Source organism: Neopsephotus bourkii, unplaced genomic scaffold (genome assembly GCF_033783945.1).
Source record: "Neopsephotus bourkii isolate Nb327-2 ecotype Australia unplaced genomic scaffold, CSIRO-AGI_Nbou_v1 NB_107, whole genome shotgun sequence".
Taxonomy (NCBI): Eukaryota; Metazoa; Chordata; class Aves; order Psittaciformes; family Psittacidae; genus Neopsephotus; species Neopsephotus bourkii.
Window position 1 is genome coordinate 12717695 of NW_026900624.1, and position 27960 is coordinate 12745654.

General features: G+C 45.8%; 1 protein-coding gene across 2 annotated transcripts; it reads left to right on the forward strand.

Moving 5' to 3' along the window:
* Positions 1-69: 69 nt before the first annotated feature.
* Positions 70-27941, forward strand: LOC133216424 (alpha-2-macroglobulin-like). 2 transcript variants are annotated; one of them, XM_061361122.1, is made up of 36 exons: positions 70-294; positions 1884-2067; positions 3070-3229; positions 3890-3942; positions 4459-4479; positions 4867-5035; positions 6275-6359; positions 6951-7074; positions 8928-9042; positions 9310-9419; positions 9934-10092; positions 11520-11747; positions 12085-12148; positions 12636-12778; positions 13664-13813; positions 14483-14650; positions 15276-15417; positions 16421-16535; positions 16850-17078; positions 17309-17435; positions 18084-18205; positions 19505-19556; positions 20075-20158; positions 20525-20701; positions 21168-21252; positions 22406-22562; positions 22914-22988; positions 23236-23401; positions 23699-23922; positions 24505-24723; positions 25014-25141; positions 25433-25523; positions 26220-26288; positions 26697-26799; positions 27011-27052; positions 27787-27941. In XM_061361122.1, exons 1-36 carry the CDS (start codon positions 206-208, stop codon positions 27810-27812), a joined length of 4455 nt encoding a protein of 1484 aa, XP_061217106.1. In that variant the 5' UTR covers positions 70-205; the 3' UTR covers positions 27813-27941. The 2 variants fall into 2 exon arrangements, with proteins under 2 accessions (XP_061217106.1, XP_061217100.1); XM_061361116.1 differs by having other exon boundaries at positions 71-294; positions 8925-9042.
* Positions 27942-27960: the final 19 nt, after the last annotated feature.

Sequence of the window (27960 nt, forward strand, 5' to 3'; positions counted from 1 at the left end):
TCAAAGCTGCTGGTTCCAGCTCCTCCTTGTTGCTGCCTCTCCCCACTTCCGGATGGGCCCTGGCCCCCAGCCCTTATCTCCTCCAGCCCCTGGGCTGTTTGCAGAGGAGAGTATAAAGGGGTTGACTTGGAGAGCAGAGAGGGAGTACAGGCAGCACTGGACCAAGCTGGGTGTCTGCTTGACTCACCACAACCTGCTCTGCACCATGGGGAGAGACGGGCTGCTCATCAAACCAAGTGTCTTCCTCCTTCTCCTCTTCTTCCTTCCTGGAGACGCCTTGCCTGCTGCAGAGCCGTAAGCTACACATGTGCAGGGGGGGTCTCTGGGCAGGCAGGAGGCCCGGGTTGTATTGTTCTGTCTGTTGCTTTGTCTCTTACCGTCTTAATTTCCTTCACCCAGGAATAAAGACACCAGTAAAGTGTCTTCTGCAAACAGCAACTCTACTGCTTCAGGGGGACCCAAAGCAGTCTGTGAAATTGAGATATCAGTAAAACTTTAGAAAAGAAAACGGAAAAAATAAAGAGGAAAAGGTCTATGGAACAGCTTTGGCAGCTGCAGTGAGCCAATGTATTGACAGGATTCCAACAAAATTTTCTGAACAAAATCGGTTCTTTTGAAAGGCAACTTTTTATAACTGATTGCACGTTCTCAGAGACAGACTTGTTTGAAAAAGCGTTGAAAGGTTGCATTTTGAGTTGAACTCCCCTACTCCCAGTTTGAATGCCCAGGAGATGGGAGTGATTTTTTGATCAGTAATAACAGATCTGGCCTGACCAGAAATGGCTTTATTTTTTTATTCACATTTTTCAGCTCAGCCAATGGAATGAAAATTCCCTTCTCACCCGTGGTTATGTGGCACTGTAATACTGTGACTGTTAAAGTCTGTGAGGGTATATTGTGCTGCATCCCTTCTTCACCCCTTTCTCCCTGCTTGCATGTGAAGGGAGTGTGTTGTGTGCATGCATGTACGTGTGGCAGGAGCAGTGCACGAAGGGATCCTGATTTCCCAGAAACGTTCTTCTCTGGGTTTTTGGCAATGTCTTTTCATCCCAGCACAACAAGGCTGTGCTGCAGTGCCTTCATCAAATGCAGGATAAACATATGATGGATATAAAGATGTCAGAGCCTCCCTTACCACTAAAAGGAATGCCCTACCTTACTGCTGAGAGTTTGAGCTCTTCTCCCAGCTACTTGCTGCCCAGAGGCCATCAGAAGCCAGTCCTTGCCCACCCAAAAGGGAGCACTGTTGCCATTAGGTGAATCAGGTTTGATTCCTAGATGCAGTTCTGGGCACTGGGATACTACCATCAAGTTCCTTCGCTGAGAGGGAGGCTGTATAGGACTGAGCAGGGTTCCGCTGCTTGGGCTGATACAGACAGGCTTCCTTCCCTGGAAACCTGAAATATGCTCCAGTTGTTTTGCTTAAGGTCTGGCACCACTCTGGCAGTTCTGGGTCTCTGAGAGGAATGAGAGTAAATCTGCAGTTTGCAGTGTGTACTCAATGGCATTTCTTCACTGGGTACTGCAAGTCATTTGGCTCCTGGATCCTAATGGTGTCTAGCAAAGGTGGCAGTTGACTTTTCCACACTGGCATTATTCAGGGTCCCAGGTTGAAATGCTGCTGTTGTGCCAGAACCTGGAAAAACTCATCCCTTCCAGACATTTGCATTGAGGATTTCCTGTGATATTTTACTTTTGACACTGGCCTTCTGCTTTTCCCTTCTTTACAGACATGCTGGAAATTTTGTTACACTCCTAGAAAATGCACCTTACTCCCTGTACATTGAAGGCTGTAGTAATCAGATTGGTTTATTTGTTCTTTCTGTACATCTCTTTTTGCCTGTTCCTGGTTCTTCTGACCTGTCCTTCTCCTCTGTTCCTAGGCAGTATACAGTGTTACTGCCCTTTCTGATCCACACTGAATCTCCTGAGAAAGTCTGTGTTCAGCTGACCCATCTGAATGAGTCTGTGACGCTGAGTGCCACACTTGAGTATCAAGGGGAAAACAGGAGCTTGATTGATGACGTGGTGTCAGAGAAGGATGTATTCACCTGCATCCCTTTCTCTGTGAGTATCTCATCCTTGTTGGCTGGTCTCTTATGCCAAAGGTAAACTGTAAGGGCAAAGACCAGAGTAACACTGTGTAAGTATTTGCTTCCCTCTTGTCCATGCTTATGTCCATTCTCAACACCCTCTCACTGCTGAGATCTCTTTAACATGCTCCCTGATTGGGAAATGCCAAATCCTGAAAAGCCAGCCCTTCTGTAGAACAGGAGAATAAGAGGCCAGGAGAAAGAAGTGGTGAACAGCTTCTTCAAATGGCTCTCCACATCATCCTTCAACAGTTGCAGATTATCACTTGAGTAACTTCAAATTGGGGTAAAGCTTTTGGACCTCAGATTTCTTTTTTTTCCCTTGTGGATATGTATACTGAATTAATGTAAGAACATATTGCTGTGATTGCCTGTGTCTAAAAAAGAGAGGGAAGCAGGATATTCATAGCTTAATATAACTGATAGCCCTAGGGACTATAACAACTAGGACAACTAGGAAAGTTGGTCATCTGGCTCAGAGCATAGATTACGTCTTTAGCCTGAAGGCTGAAGAACTGGTCTGCAGGATACTGAACTTGGCACCTGTGTCAGATATAGGCTGAAGACTGAATTTTGTCAGTTGAAGAGAGATGCAGAGAGATCTGGCATGTCTGGTTTGAAAAATGAAATGTTCTGCAAGTACTAGGGGCATTATCTGAAAGAGACTGGGAATTATTCTGTTGCCTCTGTAAACTCCAAAAGGAAAAGGGTAGAAGGGTTTTGGTTAGGGCAATAAGAATTTCTTAATATTGGGCAGCAGATCTGGGAGTTCTGCTGCACAATCCTTGCACAATCACTTCACAGAAGTAGGAATGAGTAAGGATATGGGACAAGTAAAGATCAGTCCCTTGTTCCTGATGATTATAGTTCCCCTCACCTCTCTGCTGTGTCCATCCGGACTATATTAGATCTCTCATGAAGGCCAGTTTCAGTCTTTGAAGGTGGTTTGTAACATAGTTGCCTTCTTTCTCTCCAGCTTCCAAAATCAAATAGCTGGTCATCAGTCGTGTTTCTCACTGTAACGGTGAAGGGCGCAACACTGCAGTTCAGGAGCCGCAAATCGGTGTTGGTCAAGAATTATGAGAGCTTGGTCTTCATCCAGACAGACAAACCCGTCTACAAGCCTGGACAGACAGGTACCAGGGAAGGGCTGGATGTTTGCATTTGAAACAAAAAATTGCATTAAAACTGCTGGATTGTGCTGGCCAAATGTCCACTGCTTTCAGTGGGGGTCAGAATGGCAACCTCTTGGCTAAGGCTTTTATTTTTAATGCTTAGTGAGGAGAACTATATAAGCCATTTATTTCTTCTGGGCCACTGATTTCCTAATTTTTTCCTGGACGGAAATGAATGTCCTAAAAGAGGCACTAAGTTATCTGTCCATCCAGAGCCAACACAAACTTGCAGCCAAGTGCTGAAATAATTTGCTTGCTTTCATCCTTCCTAAAAAGTCAGTCTAGTTGTAACAAAATTAGAAGACCTATGTGAATTCCAGTGTAAAAATGTGTCTTTGCTAAGTAGACAAAGGCAACTTAAATTTAACTTTGGTCCAAATTAATGAGGTTATAGTCCATGATCAGTAAGATGTTCACACTGCCTTGGACTTGCTCTTAACAACCTCTTATTAATGTAGTTTTTTACATTAGTAGCTTTCTAGTATGTCTTAGCTTTCTAACAAATGGAATTTCTTCAGAAGAGAACAGCTCTGTTCTTTATTGTACCATTTGTTTTTGCAACTGATGCTTTTTGGTTGGTGACTGCACTGTGGAACCTCACTGTCTGCCTTTCTCCATCAGTCCTGTTCAGAATTGTTTCTCTGGATAAAGACTTCCGTCCCTTGAATGAGATGGTAAGGATAATACTTCCTTTTCTCTAGTTATTTGGCCTTAAGTCATCTATGCAAGGCAAGGGAGGAAAGAAGAGTCTTCTCGGGAGAGCTCTCAGTACACTGAGATAATTGTGTAATTCCTGGGTTACCTCAGATCTTAACAGGGTCTGTTCTTCAAATTTCTGTGTAAAGCTGCACTCTGCATTCTTGGAAAGGTCTGACAAACCGCTGATGAATGGTGCTGGTGTAAACACGTCAGCAGTGAGCAAGGCTGCCATTACTAGAGTGCACACCTTCTCTTATTAGTATTGCAGAGCATCCAGAGTCAGTAATGTCAGCTTACTTTTCTGACGGAGACAAGGGATTGTCCCCACTCTTGATGTACCTCAAAATCATATGTTTCTCCATACCAGGAACATTTTTCCTTATCCCATTGGGTGATCAGCTTGTTCCTTGAAACATGGTTGTAGCCCTGGTCATTTGACTGTGTTGCTTGCACTCTGTCTAAACATACTGTTTCCTTTCTTCTTTTTCTAGTTTCCGTTGGTGTATATTGAGGTATGTACAAACATTCAATTCACATTCACATCTATTGCACTCAGCCAGGCCAAAATTGCTTGACCAATTGCTTCAAGATGATTCTTGTCTGGTTTATGTATTAAGTAGGTCCATTTCATTAATTTGAATGCACACAGCTTTAACTCTTATGATGGCAAACGTACTCTGGGCTCAGCTTACAGCTCCTTCTATTGTTCAGTCCTGAACTCACCACACAACTTTGCTAGTGCCCCCCTCTTCTGCCATGCAGCCTCCTAAAACACTGGGGCTATGCCTCCTCTCACAGCTTTGAATCATAGAATCATAGACTGGTTAGGGTTGGTAAGAACCTTCTGGTTGCAGACTTCCAGTGTTCTCACATTCTCCTTGTGATCACATTCTCTCTAGGACCCAAAGCAAAACCGTCTATACCAGTGGACGAAGGCACAGTTAAACATGGGATTAATCGAGCTGTTCTTCAGCCTCACCTCTGAACCTATTCAAGGGACCTACAGAGTGGTGGTACAGAAGGCCTCTGGGAAGACAGTTCGGCATCCTTTCTCTGTGGAAGAGTATGGTAACTGTCATTTCAGTTTCAAGTTCCTATCAGCTAGTCCCATGGGGCATGAGAGCTTGATTGAACAGGGTGGCAGATCTGACCAGGATGTCCAGCATGGCTGGAAAAATGTCTCTGTGTCCTCCCCCTCTCAAGCATCATCCCTTTCTGAGGCATGAAGACTGAAGGGCTTGAGCGACTTTTATCCACTCCTCATTAAGCCCCAAGCTATGAAGTGCATCTCTTCTGACTGCTCACCTCAACAGAGCTCCCATCAGGAGGAGCAATGTGCTGTGAGCCACAAGCCTCACCTCCTTGCAGAGGTGATTTAGGGCTACAGCCTTATCTCTAGTTGGTTACACCCCTGTCAAGTGTCATGCTATAAGTCTGGGTTTCTGCTACCTAAGGCCCGGAGTCCTGACCTTTTGGTGTGGGCTGGGGCTGTCTGTAAATTCAGACTTGCCTTTTCCTCCCCATAAGCTAAGCCTGTAGATCGAATGATGCCTGAGTGCCTTAACCTCTCTCTGGTGCTCTCACCCATGTGCAGTTCTTCTGCTTGGCTAAAAAATGTTGTCTTAATACACACCTGCAGATAGTTGCAACCAACATAGCTTCCCACCCCAGCAAGCAGGCTGCAGATCTCCTTGTGATGTGATCTGACATGATCTGGCTCATGCAGCTGACATGAGTCCTGGAAGATGAATCTGGAAGTCCTTTGACCTCTTTCAATTGCAAGGCTGTTCTGTGCCCTGAATGCCTCCTCATTCTCCCAAAACAGTCACTGTCTACTTCCCCTCCTGCAGTTGGGCTCAGATGTGATTTCACCCTCTGCTAAGTCACTGGGGAAGCTATGGGGTCTTCCTGTTTTGCAGATTAATAAGGTCTACATGCTAGGAAATTCAAAGACCAGGCTGCAGTCCCAGCTCTATATGTTTGTGGGAGACCTTTATTGACTTAATTCTCTTATTTTATTTTATCCAACTGCTGTGGGACTGATAATCCATGTGTTATCTAAGAAGCTGCTGTATTTTAATAGCTGGTGCAATAATTCTGTCTTCTTACCTGGCACAGTGGTTGGTTCAGTGCCTGTGGTTTTCACTGACTTCAGTGGGATTGCAGGTGACAGAAACCTCTAAAATCTGACAATTTAGATGCAAAAGGGTTTCAGGTCATTTTCAAGACTACCTTTGAGCAGCCCTCATGTCTCATTCATATAGTACTCCACAGTACATAGACTGTTTTCCTTTGGTTCTGCTGCAGTGTTGCCAAAATTCGAAGTAACAGTGAAAATGCCCAAGGTGATCACCATTCTTGATGAGAAGCTGAAGGTGACAGTTTGTGGTCTGTAAGTGTCATTCTTTCAAGGCCTTCTTGGTTTCAGTTTTTAATTCAGCTGCTGCTGAAAGTCCAGTTGGGAGACTGCAATATGGTACTTCACCATATTGCTATTCATTTTGGGGTCCTGGGACCAAACAGGCTACATCCACCGTTTGACAAAAGGCAACAAGTATTGCTTGGGGCACTTAGTATGTAGCATGTAGAAACATATTGTTCTTCTAGTTGTTTGGGAGGGTTTTCTAACGTATTTTTTTAGTCATAGAGGATTTCACACCAGCTATAGTGGGGTAGGTACTTGCAACGTGTTCTCCAAGATGAGGGGTTCTCTCAACTAAATCAGCATTAAGGTAAATGAATTCTGAAGACTTATGTGTTATTCCCGTGGATGTAAGCAGTGCACCTGCCTCTGTAGGCAAGCTTGGTCCTAAAATGTTACCAAATCTCTTTCTGTTTTTTATTTCCTGTGATGAGCCTACTGTATCCTGGAGACAGCTCTAGGGAAGAGTTCTGGCTACACTGGGGGTGAGCTAGTAATTTTTCTCCCTCCCTTTTACATTCCTAATGGCTCTGGTTTTCTTTCAATCCTCTTTGCTGGTAGATACACGTTTGGGAAGCCTGTTCCTGGCCTTGTGAGCTTCCGCGTCTGCCGGAAGTTTAAACACCCAGCCATCACCTGCTATGGTGAAGAGGCTAAAGCAGTGTGTGATGAGTTCTCTGAAAAGGTGAGTCGTGATTACTCTGTTGGGTAGAGAGATAGGAGAAAGTATGGTTTATTTCATAAAATCATATGATGGTTTGGGTTGAAAAGGACCTTAAGATCATCTAGTTCCAACCCCCCTGCCATAGGCAGGGATGCTTCACACTAGACTGTGTAACCCAAGGCTCTACACAACCTGGCCTTGAACACTGCCAGGGATGGAGCATTTACCACTTCTCTGAGCAACCTGTGCCAGTGCCTCACCACCCTTAGAGTAAAGAACTTCTTCCTTGTATGTAACCTAACTTCCCCTGCTTAAGTTTGAATCCATCATCCCTTGTCCTGTAGCTACAGTCCCTAATGAAGAGTCCCTTTTCAGCATCCTTGTAGGCCCCCTTCAGATACTGGAAAATTGCTATGAGGTCTCCATGCAGTTTCTCTTCTCCAGGCTGAACAGCCCCCATTTTCTCAGCCTGTCTTTATATGGGAGGTGCTCCCGTCCCCTGATCACCCTCTTGGTTCTCCTTAGGACTTGCTTCATCAGCTCCATGTCCTTCTTATGTTGAGGACAGCAGAACTGCATGCAGTATGCCAAGTGGGGTCTCATGAGGGCAGAGTAGAGGGACAGGATCACTTCCTTCCACCTGCTGGTCACACTGGCTATTTAGCATGCCTTGTAGCCATGTACAGGGTTGCTCTAGTATGTATAATCATAGTGTGAAAAGGGGAGGGAATCCGTGTATTTTAAGGAAGCTTGAAGAAGGAGAGAAGATTGGGTGGAAGATGAAATGTGAAGGTAAAAATAGCAGTAAGGTCAGTATAGTAAGAAAGATGTGTGTAAAGGCAAGAACCTTATAGAGAAAGGAGAGATGGAAGGAAAAAAAAAGGTCATATGAAGTGTAGAGTATAAGGGAGAAGTGGGATAGAAAAAGCGTGAGTGATGAGAACAGAGTTGGGGTTGTCTTACAGTAGAGACTCTGTGGGATCAGAATTGGTGTTAGAAGCAGAAAAGAAGCAGAAATCAGGGGAAAGGTGATGCAGTTTTAAGGAAGGAAAGAAGTATGGCTTTAGCAGCAGTGGTTAATACAAACAGAAAAAAAAATCACTTTCTTCATTCTTCAGACTGACAGGTCTACAAGAGCAAACCTGAATGTTGAGAGCATGGCCAGGTGGAACAGTATGAGTTTAATTGACAGAAGCTGGGGTAACAGGAATTGTGGAAATAGGTCAGGACATGAAAGCAAGCAGAAGACATTCTTGTGATCTTTGGTGTCTGTTACTGTATAGTTCCCACAGTTGTCTCTGCCACTGCTGTTGTTATCTATGTTAAAAGAAAATACGAATGCTCCGGTGCTAACCTCTCTTCCAGACATGCCCTCTTTTTTCTGTGGAGACCTGCCCTGTGCATGAAAATGTTGAAAGGGAGGTGGCAAGCTTTGGAAACATTTTACTAGCTGTCATCTTCTTTCTACATGTGCACAGGCTTTGGTTTATGTATCACTCACACAGCTTGTGTGTTTTCAGTAGCAGCTATATTCCAGTGTGCCTGATGCCTTGCAAATATTTCCCGTCTGGTAGACACATGAGTAATTCCTTATGCTTCTTTATCAAGTGCTTGAAATTTCAAACTTCAGACACATACACAAAACTCTTTGAGGCTGCAAATTCTTTGATCTGATGTTTTTGAAAGTACTTTAAAATGCTCCTTGCCACGTTATTTATGCGCTTTTCCAGTTTTGATAAAAACAACAGAGGGGATGACCTCTGAGGTTATTTGGCTCCACTTCCATTTCATAGCAACACAGTGGCGGATTCATTAAGTTGGATGAACATTATATAAATGAGACTATAATGGTCTTGCTTGTTTTTCTTCAGAAGACAGACAACTATGGCTGCATTTCTGAAGTGGTAAAGACCAAGTTATTCCAGCTCAAGAGAAATGGATATGAGAATAAGCTCCATGTGGAGGCTAAGATTAAAGAGGAGGAGACAGGTATGAATCATCTAAATCAAAGAGCTGTGTGGTAAGCCCACAAGATACCAGCAGAGGGGACTGCCAATTTGGAGTGAGGGAGAAAAGCAGACTCTTGCTTTTCTGGAATCCTGACGTTTTCCTACCTAGAGGTCAGGAACATCAGTATAATTGCTGGTCCAGCAAAGGAGCCTGGGCCAGTAATTCTGGTCAGGCAGAGGCAAATTAATTCTTACATGTTGTTTTTGGTGGGTTTTTTTGTTTTGTTTGTTTGTTTTTTTCCTGCAGGAGTGGAGTTGACTGGAACGAGTTTTTCTGAGATCACAACCACCATTACCAAAATTATCTTTGAGGATTCAGACACCCACTACAAACCTGGAATCCCCTTCTTTGGACAGGTAAGGAAACCATGAGAATGGAATGTCGCGAGTGCCAAACAATCATGCTACTGAACCTCCTGGATAGATACACATGCCCGCTCTGCAAAGATGCTGGACCTCAGTGCTGCTATGCCCTGTGGGCCTCCTCTCCTCTGCAGGCTTTCAAAGTGGGGAGTAGCAGCTGAGAGCACAGACCTTATTGTGCTTACCCCTCTGTCCTCATGCTTCCACTTTCCAGTCAAGTAAAAGTCTGCTTTTCCAGTCACCTGTTTAATAGGACACCTAAGGGTGAGTGCATGTCAGTCTCTACATCCACTCCTCTGACCCGGAGGTGGAGTCAAGAAAGGGCTAAAGAAGTAAGATTCAGTAAGTGTGCAGCTCTCTCTGAAAGAAATGGGTGATGCACATGTAAAGCACGGTGGAGGCTTCCTTGTCTGGCATGAGCCCAACATCCTTAGCTTGGTGGTCTATCAGGCTGCTCAGGTGAGAGGCATTCCTCTCCTTCTATACTGTACTGTTTTTGCTCTTCCAGGTGAAACTAGTGGATGGATCTGGTGCTCCAATTGCCAATGAACTTGTGAGGATTTCTTTACAAGGAGTTGGGGAAAGCAACTACACAACAGATGAAGAGGGCAGGGTGCAGTTTACTGTGAACACTTCCAAGTTAATCTCAGATTCTGTTGGAATTAGGGTAAGTCCTGCGGGCACAGGAGGTGGTGAAGGAAGGAAGCGGAGGGCCTCTGAAGTTTCTACTTCAGTGCAAAAGCACTTAGCTTCTTGTTCCTGTTTGTGCCATCCATGACATCAGTGTAGTGAAAACAGCTGTACAACAAACCATGCCAACTTGTGCTTAGCTTGTATTTGACTTCTGCTTGGCAATAGCAATATAGGATTAGAAGTAATGTCATAAGATCATAATAATCTATTCTGCTCCAAGGGATCGCCAGCCCTACCTAGACAAATCTGTTTCAAGGGTGTGTCTAACTCGCACAGTGGAGTGCTTTGCTGTCTTTTCAATTAAATGATTTCCCAAGTATTTCACCTCAATATCCTTTATGGTCAGCTAAGGCAATCTACATCTCTCAGGGTTTAATTTAACATTCAGAGTTTCTAAGCGGTCCTCATTTTTCTTTTTCTTTTTTTTTTTCCCCCCCCCTTTTTTTTTTTTTTTTTTTTTTTTTTTCCTTCCATAAAGAGGAAAAGAGTATGAACTATTCACAGAAATTCTCTCCCTGGTGTAGAATTAGTTTGTTCATCTGAGAAAAAGAAGTGCTGCTGAGTATCCTTTTTTTTAGTGGTAAATGCCGTATGTGTGTAAAATGCACATTTTGTAATATCTCACCCTGGAATAGGGCAGATTGTCTGGAATTAGTTTTCTCCCTACAGTTCTCTTGTCATAGGTTAGAAACATTAAAAAATATCCAGAAGTTACCACCAGGTGCTTGAAGTTTTCAAAATTTTGCAGGGTAAAGAAAAGGCAAGAATTCCCAAGTATAGTGAGAAAGATAGGAATTAAAGGCACATAAGGCACATTAAATGCTGAAGTAGAACCCTCCTATACGGGAATTATCTTCCTCTTGCTCTAATTTTTAAGAAAAAGCTTTAAATTTTAGGAAAACCTGGACTCTCTCAGCTCCTAAACTTCAGTTCAATTTTGGTTTTGAATTCTTAGGTGAGGACTTTTACTCCTTTTCTGTAGCATCCTTAGCTTGATCTTGTCACTGATAATCTCTGAACTGAACAGCACTAACCCTTCTCCAGCACCAATAATGAGAAGAAAAATGAAAGTCAGATTCTTTTCTCTTTAAACCAACATGATATTAGAGAGGACAAGGTATTATGGCAAAGAGCCCTTGAGGTGATGCAAACAACTGGTATGATTCAGCTTGTTTGAGACAATCTCCAGCCTCCTGGGAGTGAGATCATTCCCAATAATTTGCTAAGGATACCACCACCCTATCTTGCATCTTCCAAACTCATGGTTTTTTGTTTGTTTGTTGGTTTTTTTCCTGTAGACTGCCTTTTTGCTTAAATATGGACTATACCAAACCTTTAATATGAGGCCATGGATTTTGACACCCATTTTTGAGTATCTGTGTGTGTTTTCTCCTTTTTCAGGCAACTCATAAAATACACCCCTACTGCTATGACCATTCCTGGGTTGTTCCATATTATGAAGATGGCTATCTCCAACTAAAGCGCTTTTACTCTCCTAGTAATAGCTACCTCAAAATTGAGCCCAAGTCCAAGACATTAAGCTGTGGCTCTTCTGCAGAGGTCCGGGTGCACTATGTCCTTACTCCAGAGGCCATAGGGGAGCAGAAGAAAATCGTCTTCTACTATCTGGTAAGCTTGTACCTGCCGTACAGTGAGGTTGCCACTGGTAGTTGTAGGGGAACTGGAAATGAAAATCGTGGTTTGTGGCAACAGGCTTGTAATACTTTCCTATCATGCTTCAAATGTTCTTCTCCCACAGAAAGTACGATCTGGGTTAGGAGCAGAAGAGTAAGGATGTCCCAGTGCTGCCTGGGTGAGCACTGGGATAGTGCTACAGGGAGGCAGAGAGCATCTGAGCAGGGTGTGAGGTCTCACACAGCTCAGCTGCTCTCCTCTCAGATTTCCCTTCTTTAGGGTTTGGCTTATGCATAACCTCAGTCACAACAGGGTTTTTCCTTCCATTCAGGTGATGGCCAAAGGAATCATTCAGCAAGCAGGCACCCACGTTCTGGATTTGGACCAGGAAAATGGTGAGTTCCTATCCCTTGCCAAATTGTCAGTTTCCTGGGAGGACAACTGTGCCAAGCATACAGGCTGCTTTCATATAAATGCAGGGATTCACATCTCCATGTCCCCTAAAATATAGGAAGAGTTTGAGCTTTCTTTTCTCTGCCTTTATTTAGGTTTTGCACAGATTTTCTCTAATTCCCTGTGTCAGCTGTCTTTCTTCTGACACTGCATTTCTGGGGCTCTGCTACTCTCAGGAGACACAGGCCGATGGTCTGTATTTAGGAGCTGAATCAAAATTCAGCATACTTATGCACTGGAAAACAGGAATTGAAATGGGCCTTTTCAGTCAGTGAGACTTCCACATTTCTGTGAGCACCAGTTCATCCCACTTGGAGGCCTGGAGTTTCATCTAGGATAAAATTTGGCATGAAGTCAAACCTAGACTTTCGGCTGCTGAAGAAGCAGGTTTCCTGTACTTTAACTTTTTGCTTTTGTTTTTTTTGCCAGCCAATGGGGTCTTCTTGCTACAGCTGCCTGTCCAAGCTGATATTGCTCCAGTGGCTCAAATGTTTGTCTACACTACTTCCCCCAGCAGGGAGTTGATTGCTGATTCAGCAAAGTTCAGCATAGAAAAGTGTTTCAGGAATAAGGTATGTGTCCACTTCTTGAGGGAGTGACCATCAGACTGCATCATGTTCTAGCTCTGTGCCAGACATTTTTCCTAGTGGCAAGATTGCTACAGCCCTTATACTGCCATTTCCTGAGGAATATTGGGTTTCTATTCTCAAAATGATGAGTCCACCCTGGCAGAGGTGGGGGGGGTATCAGCAGAAAGCATGCTGTGGACTGGTTAGGACATGGGGAAGACTGGCAGCTGATGCTGCTTTGTTAGTCAGCCTGTTTATTCTGAGGATGCGTGTTAGAGGAGGGTTTGTACTGCTAAGGAGAGGGAAGATTTATGCAAATCAGCCATCTAATTACAAAGTCATGTGAGATAGTGATGACAACTTCTTCTAGCAACAGCTTCCAGGGCAGAGGTTAGCAGTGAGTTGTTAGAGATGTGAGTTAGGTTCTGGGGAAGGCACACAAGTCTTAACAGGCCTCAGCCAACAGGCCAGTTCCTCAGAATCATTAGCAGGCAATAGATATTGCGATATTGCTCCAGGCCATCACTGTATCTCATGTTACCAAAGCATCTGCTAAGAAAGGTCTTTGCAAGCCTGCTTTCTCTCCACATACAAGATCTGGGTGCAGTACAGAACATGGGATTATCTCATCACATTCACAGTGGCTATAAACCGCAAAACTGCTGTAAAAGTTTGATGTGCAATTGTGATACTTGAAGTTGCCAAGAACTGTTAGTGCTGATTCCTCTGGCACTGCAGGAAGGAAGCTTAGCTCTGCAGTAGCACAAAGGGAGAGAGGTGTGTGTGTGTGCAGATGTGCACTTTGTAGGGTTGGAACTGATGCCTCAACTGGAGGGAAAAGTCCTGCAGGAGCAGGGCATCTCTAACGTAGTTTTCCTCTGGCTACAGGTGGACTTAAGCTTCTCTCCTTCTGAAGGCCTGCCTTCCTCTTATGCTCACTTGCTGTTCAGAGCCTCCCCGAACTCCCTCTGCGCTGTCCGTGCTGTGGACAAGAGCGTTCTCCTGATGAAGCCAGAAGCTGAACTGTCAGCCAGCTCTGTAAGTGGTTAGTCTGTGAATTAAGTTGGAGCCTGGTCAGATTAACCCAGTGCTGGAGTGGAAACAGTGAACAGTCCTTCCTGTTAGTGCTGACTCAGGAAAGCTGCCCTATTCTGTTTCTCATCTTCCTCTGCAGAAGACAGAAAGTTGAGAACTGGGCAACAGCTGTTTCTTAAGGGTTTTGTGTGACTGTAGGGATGGCAATTAGGAAGCTCTTTCAAGGTGACTGCTCCTTTGGGGCAGAGACAAACACTGTTGTGTGTCTGATGATAATTTTTCGGTTACTCTTTCTAGCCATGGGTTAGTTTTCTTAGAGCAGTGTCTGAAAGTGTCAAGGGAGTTTATTCCTCTCATGCCAAGCATCAAATGACAATCCCTGAGCAGGGACAAAGTGATACAGATGGGCTGGCTAGTGTAATTTTTTTATATATTTGAGCCATGATAACCAGAGTAACATGCTGTTCATAACAAAAGTGGCAGTATTTCCAAATCTGGATTTCTTTTCTGACTCCCAAATTCCCATTGTTCCTTACCACAAAGTTGGACCATGGCAATGTGGATGTATGTGCAGATGATGTGACTGTTATGGTGCTTGCATCTAACTACCTCAGTTGTATTTTGTGACAGTGAATACTGAAAATGACAGATACCTTGGCTGTTTCTGCCTAGGTGTATAGCTTGCTACCAGTGACAGAATTGCATGACTATCACCATGGTTCAGATGTGCTCTTGGAGGAGCCCCTGGAGGACTGTGTCCCCGTGAAGAAGATAGTTCTGGATGGGATCACTTATTCTCCAGTAGAGGAGATGAGTGAAGACACTTACAGCATCCTAAAGGTATAGTCTCTTGCATGGTTAGAGAGTGGAGTGAGAGAAGGACTAAGAATGCTTAAGCCATCTGTGGCATGATGTGATGTGATATAATGTAATATAATGTAATAAGGGAAGGGTTTCTGAATCTGAATGATCTGTCACTAATTTTTATCCAGAGTCAAGTTCAGTGATAGTCATAAGCTTCACATGTCTTGCCAGTCTTGCTCCCCCTTGGTGGAAAAGGGATCAGTCTCCAAGTTTTGTTCATACAGGGAAAGCTTCGAGGCTGACTTGAAATGAGGTTCTAATGGGAGGTAAATAATTCTGTGCCATTAGCGTTACCCCAAATAAATCAGTATGTCCTTGAGCTTCATTGTAGCCACAGACATTTCCTTACAGAGAGAAAACTGTGTCTACTCCCTGGCTCATCCTGATCCCTAGGCTGGAATTGGGCTAGAATCAGTGCCCTAGAAACAGAAAGGATGTATCCTTTGGTCTCTCTGAGCCACCCAGGCACCCGTCTGAAGGTCCAATCCACAGACAGTATCAGCTTCTCCTTTTGAGGCAGTAAAATACTAGTGACAGGTCTGCTGTGTAGACCTAAACAGGAATCTGTAACAAAAAACCATGTTGGGTTTCTCTCCCATAGGGAATGGGTTTAAAAGTTTTCACAAATACCAGGGTGAGGAAACCTCGGTATTGCAGCACTGAGAGCTACGTGCCTGCAGGAGTCGCCTTTGGTGCACCTTCACTCATGTCTGGAGCACCTATGCATGCAATGAGGACAAGCGGTAAAGGAATTGGGTTTTGTTATTGCACCTATATTGAATAAGATCCTATCTGTATTTTGGAATGAATCCTGAAACAAGAACTGGGGTTATGAACTGAATCCTTGGAAGCAGTACTAAATTTCAGTTTCTGTGTGAGTGTGGGGATTACCTATTTTGCTGGGTTGTGAAGAGTTACAGACAAACTTTGGTAACTCCACATTTGAATTCAGAAGAACCAGGTAGCTTTCAAAGACCGGCAGAGCAGAAGTTGGGCTTTTTTTTTTTACCAGATTTCACCCCAAATTTAGAATATTTTCTGGGAATAATTTTTTGCATGTGAAATCTTCATTTAGTCAGAAAGTCTATTTTTGCTACTCTCAGATTCCAGGTGCATGTTTTTAGTTTGAGCATCTTCAGCCTAGTTCTTGAGTAGGCCATAGATTTGGCAGGGAGGTGTTTTCTGAGTCACAGTGATCCTACAAAAAACCTGCAACAAAGGGATGTTCCATTGCTAGCTGGCCTGGTAGGATGAAGAAGGATGTCACATTAAGATGGCACCTAAAAGGGAAAAGGCTGCTTGCACAGATGGTCGTAGAATCATAGAATCATTGGATGGTCAGATTTAGAAAGGACCTTAAGATCATCTAGTTCCAACCCCCCTGCCATGGGCAGGGATGCCTCACACTAGACCATGTCACCCAAGGCTCTGTCCAGCCTGGCCTTAAATAACTCTTTGCTCTAACATCCTTGTTGTAACCTAATGAATTACTACCCCTCAAATTTTGAGGTTCACTGGAGACCAGCAGGAAATAATGGAAGGCTAGCTCCTCCTGCTAATAGGCTCTGACCCTGAAACTTCACTGCTGTTGTTACCAGTGCTCATTACAGCCACAGCAAACATCTGCTGCCAGCACAGCTCCTGATTGCCACATAGATTGCCACTTTCTCAAACCAAACCATGATGATAATGTAGATCTCCCTTGTTTGGAATTATCAGTAGTTGATTTCTTTTCCATCTTACTAGATTCAGGCTCTCTGGCAGGTAGGCTTTATCCCACATCAGCCACTCCTGAACTGCTGACGGAAACGGTCCGAAAGTATTTCCCAGAAACCTGGATTTGGATTTTAGTACCTATAAGGTGAGCACGTTGGGTTAGTTCCTTTTTAATAAAACTGGTTTTTTAAGGTGAAATCATGAATTCTCACATATTTACCAAGCCTTTTCAATCCCTAAAAGTCCTTCCTTGTTTGCAGAGCTCACTTGGCAATCCTCTGAGATGAAGTTACCTTCAACCATGATTAGTTTTGTTCAAGTAGTTGTGGGTCTGGAAGAAGGTGGGATAGCCCAAACATTCACACAGGCAGTACTGTTCAGTAGGCGAAAAGGGGTACAGATAGTCACCAAAATGCCATCAAAATAATCCCCTTTTCCTTGCTGTCTGTCTTTCACCAGCTCTGAGGGAAATGCTGGTCTAGGTGTGCCCATCCCTGACACCATCACTGAGTGGAAAGCCAATGCATTCTGCACTTCAGCACAGATGGGCTTTGGCCTGTCCCCAACAGTGACCCTCAGAGCCTTCCAGCCCTTCTTTGTAGAGCTCACCATGCCCTACTCTGTAGTGCGTGGTGAGTCCTTCACGCTGAAAGCCACCGTTTTCAACTACCTGACCACCTGCATCAGGGTAAGGAAGGTTTAAATCCTTCTCTGTACTTGTGTACCTTCTTGTACACCTCTTATCTCTGAATAGCCCTAGACCCCTAAAATTATTATGTTATTCTTCCTATACACTCCAAACGCAGAACCCACAACTCCAGCTCTTTGCTCCTTTGCTACTGCAAAATAGCTAGTGCTATGGTTTCCGAGCTCCCTGTCTCCCATGATCATTGTTCCCTCATTGTGTCTCTCCGGCAGGTCAGTGTGACTCTGGCTCAGTCTACTCATTTCCTGGCTACTCCAGTGGAAAAGGAGGAAGAATCTTATTGTCTCTGTGAGAATGGGAGGAAAACCGTGGCTTGGCTGGTGACTCCTAAATCTCTAGGTAAAGGTCTCAGTAAGCTGAAAACTGCAGGAAGAGTTTCTCTGTGCTGCTCTCCCCATTCAGCATCAGGTGTAAGAGCAACATAGTTTTCTGGGAAGCACTGCAACGAAGTCTCTGTCTTGTCTGGTGTTATGTGGGAGGCAGAGGCTGTTGGACTCTTAGAGTCCAAGGCTGTGTCTGGCACTGCATGCAGTACAGTCAAACCTTACAGCCCATGCAGACCATCTTTGGAAGCCAGAAATATTGCTGGCCCCCAGGAATGCTCTGCCAGCTCCATTTCTCCCAGAGATTAGATGATTCCCCATGGGGTCTTCATGCTTTGTTTTCACTATTGTTGTTATGTCCTGTGGAAGGAGCTGTGGTGTGCATGTGGGGTAGCAATGCGCTGAACAGCTTTGGGGCTGGTGAATCCCACCATTGTGGTGTACTAGGTTCTGGAAAAGAGTCACCAAAATACAGTCACCTTTCAATGGCCATGCAGCTCATGTGCTCCTGGGTGGCTTCTGATATAGGCAGCTATGTTGTTATAGGAAAGAACCAGAGCCCAGGTATGGTCAATGAGCCTGCAAGTTGAAACTCCGGGAAGCAGCAGTGACTTCTATTGCCTGGCACTGCCCAGCAGGGCTGGCTAACCCCTGTCTCCTCCAGGGCAGGTGGAGTTCTCAGTGAGCACTGAGGCCCTGCAGAACAAGCAGCCCTGTGGGAACACCATCGTGGAGACTCCTGAGAAAGGGAGGAAGGACACGGTCATCAGACAGCTGCTGGTGGAGGTATGTGGGCTATAGGAAGGGAGGACTGAGTTTTCCCACAGGCTGTAGGATATGTTGAAATGGAATTGAACAGGATGCTAGATAATCTCATCTAGGCTCCCTTTCCTGTGAAAAGTTGGACCAGATGATCTTTCAAGGTCCCATCTAATCTGGGCTCGGCTATGATTCTATAATTCTATGCAATATGATGCATCATCTTTATAGTTTGGCAGGGCTGAATGAAAACTTCAGCTTAATAATCCTGTGCAATGTGTTTTACAGTACGTGGAACTTTCCCTATCCCCTATTGTAGCAGGACTCGTACTCCAATTCATCCTTCACAACCTGTCACCTGTTTCAATACACCCTATTTACAGCCTTTCTCCTCCTCTTGAGACACCCCCAACTGGTTTGCCAGTCAGCACATGCTGCCTCTCTGATACTGGAGTGGCCAAGCAAACTGCCTCTTAAGCAGTGTTATATAGTTCCACAGTGTTATACAGATACCACGGTCTGTCACTAGGATGAAGGTGGGGAATCCACAAGCACCTATGCGAATTCAATGACTATAGAGAATTCCTCTCAAAACTCCAGATTTTATAAAACTCATTGAAAATGTGTTAAAATGTTATGACTTCTCTGTTTCCTGTGGCAATAAGAGTCACTGATGCTATGTGGTACAGGAGGAACTATTATGTGGGAGTACTGCGTATAGGAAAACGCTAATTTATTATACTGGATGTGTTCATCTGGCAGGTAGATTCTGTTCTTAGCTTTTCTCTGTATCATAAAACCCCCTAATGTTTGCATACCATTTGGTATGGTATCAGTATATTTCTCACCAGATATTATCGTCTTCCCTTTCTACTATTAACTGACATGTTTATTTTTCCTAAAGCATCTGCAGCTTTATGATAAATAGCACTGCAGACATCTTTTCAGGACAGCCCTCTAGAGCTACTGTGTGCTTTTGCTAACAACAGCACTTGTTGTAATGCTGCAGTCCTTTTGTTACAAGGATGTTAAGTGTCTTTCACTGTGTACAGTAGTTGCAGGTCACCAATGTGACAGTCCTGCAGTGTTCTTCTCTCCTTTTCCTGTCCTTACTCCATGTATAACACCAGTCTATTAGGATCATATTACTTTTGCTTGCTTAAATTATTATTTCAGAGCTTTGTATTTCAGAGAGTGTTTGTGACTGCCCCTCCTTCTACAGTTCACTCACTTCTCACATATCCCTTTGTCCTTGTTAAGGATTCCTCTGTTTGTCTGTATTTCCTGTCTCACTAACTTCTCTTGTTTTCCTTCATCTCATCCAAGCCTGAAGGAGTTGAGAAGGAAATGGCCCATAACTCTGTGCTCTGTGTAAAAGGTAAAACCCACTCTCCCCACCCTCTCTGTTTATTCCTGTGTGATTTGATGGGTGGGATATGCCTGGAGGAGGAAGATAGTGCTGCCTCTACCATATTGCAGATAGGCCGATATTTTTGGGTAATCAAAACATGTCCCATCAGTTGGAAGCCTGAGAAATAAGACAGAAGAAAGCCTTAGAGAATGGACCATCCCACCTAAGCACCAGGGAATGAGCTAGGATTCATGAAAGTTTAGCATGAAAGTTTGCATCCCTATTCTCTTATGTGCAGGCACTGGATTAGAAGTGCCATTTTCTATTTTCTAGTGTGCCCAGGCAAAAGCTGTGAGGACAAAATCTATAGTGCCTAACGATGGCTGGGGGTGATTTGTTACAGAGATTGCCTTAGAGCCAGGGAAAAATGAAGCGACTGAAGTCAAATAATTTCTAATACGAAGTGTTCTTGTTTCATTGAGGCTCCCTTCCCTTCAGTTTCTTGGGACTGCATTGAAGCTATTTGGGTCTTGTTTCTCTTTCAGGAGTGCCTGTGAAAGAGGATTTTTTCCTTTTGTTACCCTCAAATGTGGTACAAGACTCAGAAAGAGCATATTTCTCAGTGCTGGGTGAGTGATCAGCCTGACAGAAGAACCACATGGTGTTCCTGCCCTTCTGTTTTGGCCTCCTACCTCACTGCTTTTACTCCTGCTCTCCAACACACCTCACTCCTGTCTTTCATCACTTCCAGTTGTGCTTTTTCTTTCCCCTTTCTGCATGTCCTTTTGTTCAGGGTTCTCTGCCAGTACCCTAACTTTTCTCTCATTATCCTCTTTTTCTCTGCTGTTCTGTGTTTTCTTCCATGATCTTTATCAGTCCAGATTTTCTTTTGTTCCTCTCTGAATCTCCTGCTTCTCTTGTTCCATAGCTCCCTCTGATTATGATAGCCAGCCCTGAGTGTTGTCAATATCCCTCTGGAATCTCCTGCTCTCCAGGTGACATCATGGGCACTGCCATGCAAAACCTGCACCAGCTCCTCCAGATGCCGTTCGGCTGTGGGGAGCAGAACATGGTCCTGTTTGCACCCAACATCTATGTCCTGGACTATCTGAACAAGACAGGGCAGCTGAGTGAGGAGGTCAAATCCAAGGCCATAGGATACCTAGTGAGCGGTGAGCGCACCCAGTGTGTTTTATTTCTGCATTGGCTTTTTTCCAGATCCTGCCTGGGGTGGTTCTGTCAAATGATGGCCAGATGTGGAAAGAGAGCTTCTTTCATACACAGATGGTCTTTGCTGTATGCCCAAGAAGGCCTTCTGCTGCTTTTCCCTTTATTATTTTCTTTTGCTTAAGCATTAGAGTACCTGATCACTTCTCACACTTTGCTCTGCTCCCTAATTGGGTTGCAATGGAGTGCAGAGTTGTCAGGTGAGCTGCTACAGTTACTGGTCAGTTGTTATTAATATGTCCTACCTTCCTCCTGAAGGAGTGCACGGAGGTGGGGATGTACCAGTACTTATTGCCTAGCATGGGACTGATCTATCCTCTTTGCCTTTGCTGATACACCTGTTTTTCTGTTTTCTCATCCCTCAGCAGACTTCCTCTGGCATCTGATTCTTGCTTTAACCCACCATTGCAGGTTATCAGAGGCAGCTGAACTACAAGCACCCAGATGGCTCTTACAGTACCTTCGGACCACGTTATGGCCAACCAGGGAACACCTGGTGAGATGTCAATGTTGCCTATACCTTCCCTGTATGCTTCTCTTTTTCACCTATACATTCATAATAAATGCTGCGTGACAGTAAATTGGAAATGCTGTTGTAGATCAACAGACTTTCCAGATCTGGTGTGGTACCTGTGCTGCCTCCTGCTTGATGAAATAGGCTGCACCATCCAGTTATGTATCTAAAGCACATCCTCCCACCAGCAGCTCTGAGCACGATGACAGACAAGAAGGGAAATGGAGATAAATTGGGGAGGAAGGGAGCAGGGATTTCACATCCCAACTGAGGAAGGCTGAAGAGTTGCAGTGGCAGCTCTTCTAGAACAGCATCTGCTGAGAAGGCTGCTGGGAAAGGTATTTACATATAAGTGAAAAAGATGATAAGCCAAGAGCAGTGCTGTATTTTTTTTCAAAAGCTTTTGTGTTCCTAAGCAAAGACAGCCTTGAGAAGCATGTGTGTTGCCAATGTGTCTGACTGCAAAGTTTTGAGTTACTCCAGCATATTGTTGCCATGCATTTTCAATTTTAGGTAAGGGTAAGAATGCAAGACTTCATCACCTTTTGTTTGCTTTTATTTTCTGAAATGGTACTTGGCTCGTGATCGCATGTCGGCTGCTCACCACCTGCCTGCTTCTGCTCCATAACTGCTTGTAACAACTCTAGCAAAAACTCTTTTAACATGGTTTTGTTTTATTTTACGGTGGAGTTCTGGGAAACCCATGAGGCATGGATTTCCAGGAGAAGAGTCCTGCACTAGAGACCAGACCATGAGCTAGCAGGGACTTAATTACTCTTCCTTGTCATTTTGAGTATTACTGTTATGCAGATGTTTAGCTAACTGTCATGTAATTGCCTACTTTTTCCAAAGAGATATTTTTTTAGATACAGATGAACAACCACTGTCCTTCAACACAAAGGGATCACAAGTTTTTAAGATATAAGTGAGGAACAAGAAATCAAGGTGGGAAGCAGGTTTTTTTGACAGATACTTTTAGAGGTGAAGATACAATATATATGTTCTCTGACTAACTGGCTCAAATTTCCCCAGGCATTCTTTCTTTCTCCAGACATATGATATGCATGTGAGGCCTGTCACCTGAGACACACAATAGGCCAGCTCAAGCCCTTTCAATGCTCTTTCTGCCTTTCAGGCTCACAGCCTTTGTCCTCAAGTCCTTTGCCCAGGCCCGGCCTCATATCTTCATAGATGAGAAGCACATCCAGGATGCTTTGGTCTGGCTGTCATACAAACAGAAGGAGAATGGCTGTTTCCACAGTTCTGGCACACTCCTGAACAATGCTATGAAGGTAACACGTCTGCTTGGTTGGGGTTTTTTTTTTTTTTGTAAGGCTAGAACTTGACCAAAAATCAGATGGGTCTGTTTGAGCTTTTTGAACATACAGGCAGATGGGAAATTCCCATGTCAATGGCAAGGACAGGAAGCCAAATGCCATTCTGTATGATTGTCACAATAGAAGGAAAACGAAGGCTAATCTGCACTTTTAAAGTGGTTTTTGATACCTTCATATTAGCTGCACTGCAGAGGAGGCAAGCTAAAGGTCTAAAATGCAAAATGAAGTACTGCTGCTGGATTGGGAGAGAAGATAGAAGATGAGAAGCTAGGTGGGGTCAGCATCTAACTCTGTGTTTCCCTGCAGGGTGGAGTGGACAATGAGGTCTCACTGACAGCATACATCACTATTGCATTGCTGGAGATTCCTCTGCCTGTAACTGTAAGTGGCCGCACTCTAATTTGCACCAGAATTTGCTCCATATTGGAAAAAGGACTTAGTTGTTAACCTCTGTGATACAAGAATTATATGCTGACCATTTGGGTATTTCTGAAATGCGTGTACCATAAATGTTCCTAAACATCATTCTGGTAGCCCCGTCCTCAAAGCTCACTGGAATGCTGCACTGTTAGTAAGGCAAAAACCTCATTTGTCCCAAGCCACCTAATCACTGGCTATCTCTCCGCAGCACTCTGTGGTACGTAATGCCCTGTTCTGCCTGGAAATGGCAGCAGGTGAGAAAGAAAACCATGTGTATACCAAGGCACTGATGGCATACGCCTTCGCCCTCGCAGGGAAGGAGGAAAAGAGGAAGGCATTGCTCGCCTCACTTGAAAGGGAAGCCGTGAAAAAGGGTGAGTACTTCCTGGTGCGAAATCTCTTTCACTGGCATTACATCATCCCTGGTTCCAGGTGCCCAAGTCTGTGTGAACTTGGAGTCTAGGACAAAGAGGTACCCAGTCTGGGGACTGAGCCTCAGCAGTCTCAGCCTAGTTGCAGCAAGCGAGGAGCTGTCTCACCCTCCCCACTTCATCCTAAATGGCAGATGCTCTGTCCTCCCAACTGGACGGGCAGCAGATCAAGAACTCCCTTGCAGTAACTACTACTAATTGCTTGTTGTCTTGTCTCCATGCTCCGTGCCTCCTGTGAAGATGGGTCTGTTCACTGGCAGCGGCCTGGGAAAGAGCCAGAGGTTGCTCTCCCACACTATCAGCCCCGGGCTCCCTCTGCTGAAGTGGAGATGACGTCCTACGTGCTCCTTGCTCACCTCACCACGCAGCCGGCACCTTCCCAGGAGGAGCTGTCATTCGCAGCTCTCATTGCAAAGTGGATCAGCGCTCAGCAGAACCCCAGTGGGGGCTTCTCCTCCACCCAGGTGAGCTGCTTCCTTCCTGCCAGCTCGCACCTCAGTGGCAGAAGGTGGGAAGTGAAAGAAACCCAGGTGGGAGAACACCAGCGTTTGCCAGGGCAGGGAGCAGCTGTAGCCCTGCAGTATCTCCCTGCACATCCATCATGGTTGCCAATTTGCCAAGAGGCTGAGAGGCAGGTAATGCCTCTGGGAATGACTGATGCCTTGATTAGTGACCTGGTTTTCTTGACACATCGGGGCAGAAGGTTAGGGACACAAGGGATGTGTTTCTCTCCCATTGGAGAGGGCTCCCACTGCAATTGGTACGTGCATGTGAAGTTGCTGCTTCACCCTGTGGCGAGTGAGTGAAGGCTCTGCAGAGCTGTGTGCCAGGTTGCTCAGGCAATACACAGCTGCTGTGCAGAGGGCAAAGGAAGAGAACAGAAACATGTGAAAGCTGCTCTTTTCCTCTGTGTTTTCTGCTGAAGAGTGGAGGAAGTGAAGAATGGGGGGGAGGGTGCCCCCCAGCAGCAAAGGGCAGGCTGTGGGAGGACAGGCTGTGGACAGGCCAATGGCATCTGCCTGAGCGCTGGGACCCATCTCTTTCAGGATACGGTGGTGGCTCTCCAAGCCTTGTCCCTGTACGGAGCTGTCACCTATGCCAAGAGCGGAGCAGCTTCCAAAGTGACCCTGCGATCTGGAGGGGACTTCCAGCAAGATTTCCAAGTGGATCCCAGCAACCGGCTGCTGCTGCAGCGCGTGCCCCTGCCCCGGGTGCCTGGGGAGTACAGCACGGAGGTGTCTGGCGAAGGATGCGTCTACGTGCAGGTGAGGGTGATGGGGGCCCGTGGCACCCTGGGAGGGCAGCGCTGGCCAGGCAGGAGCCAGGCGGAGAGCAGAAGGGACTGGAGGAGAGGAGAGATGGAAGGGAAGGCTCTGGGAGAGGCAAGAGGAGAAGAGCAGAGGTCTGTAGGGGAGAAAGAGTAGGAGGGAAGGATCCTCGGTGTGGAGGAGCTGTGAGAAGGGCAGAAGTGAGGAGACTGCATGGGGAGGGGATGGTCTCTCTCATGTGTTGAGCATGCACACAGGCTCACACAGAGCTCTTGGCTCTCCCCTAGACAAGCCTGAGGTACAATGTGCAGCCCTCACAGGAGGATGCACCCTTCACGCTTCATGTGTACACATTCCCGGAGACATGTGCAGACTCCAAGGCTCACAAGGTCTTTGACATCGGCATAAATGTCAGGTGAGTGCGTTTCGCTCTGAGCCTTCCTGAGCTGCCGTGGGAGCTGGAGGCCTGGTGAGCTGGTCTGGGAGCCCTGGCGGGAAGGACATGTCCTGCAGTGGTGGTACTGTGGGGACAGCCTAGGCCTGGGCTACTGAGAGCATGTGTAGATGGCTGGGAGAGCCTGGCACAGCTGGAGAAGTAGAGGCTGGGTTGGCAGGACATGGTGGGGTGCGAAGTGCAATGGAAAAGGTGGAAACGCTTCCAGCTTTGGCTTGAGGTGCACTGTGCCTTTGTTGCTTGCTTCCTCAGTTACACTGGGGAGCGCAATGGTTCCAACATGGTGATTGTGGATGTGAAGATGCTGTCAGGATTCATCCCCGTGAAGTCCTCAGTGAGGAAGGTAGGAGCCTGCTTGTCAAAGAAACAACATTCAGCTTCTTATCTTCAAGACACATTGCAAGTGTCTGTAGCAATCTAGAGGGCTTCAGGGTTTGAATCAGCTTGATCTCAGCATTGACATCTGCACACTTGCTGTTAATAGCGCTGTCTTCGTACCTGGCATAAGGTCATCAGAAGAGGAGACAAAGTGAGGAATGTAGGAAAAACAGACTAGTGACTTATGATTCTTTTTTGTTGTTGTCTGGTGATTGTTATCATAGTGTCCCTAAATTCGTGTCTGTGCACAGGACATTCATAAGTAGTGCTGTTTCCTTTTTGCCTCTGCTGATCTGACAACCTCTTAGCATTTTAACTTCTTAGGGTTTTGTGTCACTGAGGTGCTGAGCAGGTGCATGGTCTGGAAAGTAAAAGTGATGATAAGATCCTCTAGGACTACCAAGCAGAAGGAATGGATTTGTATTGAATCATTCTATCACTGTGCTTGAACCAACGCTCAGTTCCTGCTGGAGCCAAGCCATACTTGCTCAGCCAGGCTGGCAAAAGGAAGGCCTGGGGACCAAGGAGGCTGTTCCATGCTGCTTACTTAGTTCCCTGAATAACCCCAGTATTTCATCCATAGTACATGCCATCCATAGGGCTGGTCAAAGGGCACAGAGACCACCTTCAATGCAGTAACATCTTGATCTTCTTTCTTCAGCTGGGAGGCCACCCCCTTATTGAACGCACAGAGATCAGTACCAACCATGTCCTAGTGTATGTGGAAAAGGTGAGAACCTGCCTGGGGCGGGGATGTGTCAGAAATGCAGGCATTGAGAAATTTGGCCACACAGGACAAAAGATCTGGGACTCAGAACTACTGTGGCTCTGACAATAGGACTGAATCTCATTGACTTTTGCTGACCCTTCAGGCTTACTGGTGCTTTTATCCCGCCTCCCCAGGCTCTCCCTCCACCCCCACACAGCCTGGTCCCTGACCTCTCCACCAGCCAGAGCCTCCCCCTACTGTGGGGAAAGGCCCCAGAATTTCCCCCGGCCCCTCAGCCCACAGCCCCCACACGGACAGGGCCCAGGGGACAGTGAGGGAGCCTGCGGGCAGTGCACAGGGATTGGGGAACCCAGGTGAGAGACACCCTGAGCCTCCACCACTTCCCTTTGCTTCCCTTCCCTTCCCCAGCTGAGCAGCGAGACCCTCAGCTTCTCCTTCATGGTGGAGCGGGACATCCCTGTGCAGGGCCTGAAGCCGGCTCAGGTGAAGGTCTATGACTACTACGAGACAGGTGAGTGCGGGGCCGGGGTGCCCGTGGGAGTGAGGGCGGGCAGTGGGATGCACGGAGGGGCACAGCTGTCCTGCCCCGAGGGACAGGGCAGGGGAAGCATCCTCCCGGCCCTCCCAGGCGGTGGCAGCAGCCTGCTGTGTGGCCTAGGACAGCGGTCCTTCTGGTACCCATCCCTCTGACAGCCCTCTTGCCCTTCCCTTCTCTTTTCCAGATGAGTTTGCCACACAGGAGTACAGCGCTCCCTGCGCCACAGGTAAGGTGCACAGGAACAACTGAGATGTTCCAGCGTGGGCTATTGCAGGAAGAGTTTTTGCAGATCTTTGGTTTCCTCAGTCTGTGTATTCTCACAGCAGTCTCCACGCACGCCTCAGTACAGACATGAAAAACAATGCTGCCACCTAATGTCCTATTCTGAGATGGGATACAGCTTTCATCCTGTTTCACGAGAATAGGAATGCCAGTGTTACTGCCTTCATTTGCACAGAGGCACTTGTCTTTTCCTCTGTGTGTGTGTCACATTGTACAAGTAAGACTGAAATCTCCCTTGGGGCAGAACACCACACTCTGCCTTTTGTGTGTCTGTCATTTTCAGGGCCACATTTGCCCCACTGCAGATATAGAAGGGTATTGAGGAATTATCTTTCAAACATCTTGGTGAAATTTTGACATTACTCATGTGTTTGGTAGGAACCTTTCAAGCTCTGCCCTGGGTTATTTTTTGCCTTCCTTTGGGAAATCTAGGTGCTGAGAGAGAATGTGTACTACAATAGTTCATACATCTTAAGGATAAACCTGCCTCCCCTCTCTGTAGCATGGATATCTTGAATGTTCCCAGCCATTCCCATTCTGTTATTTGTCTGCAACTGGGCAGTTCAGATGAAACAGTTTCCCAGATTTTAACAGGGCTTGAAGTCATATAGCCACCAGAACACAGAGATGTACACCGCTTCACCAGGATGCTTATCTCACTCTTTTTCCCACCTCCAGCCAGGACTGAACAGGGAAATGCCTGAAAAGCACATCTTGTCCGAGTCTTGCTGGATCAGCTCCCATCACTCCTCCCAGAAGATCTTCTTGTTGAGGGGAACTCTTCAACTGCAAAAAGAAAGTAACATTATAAATAAATTAAGTCTTGATTCTCATCAGATGCATCTGGCCTTA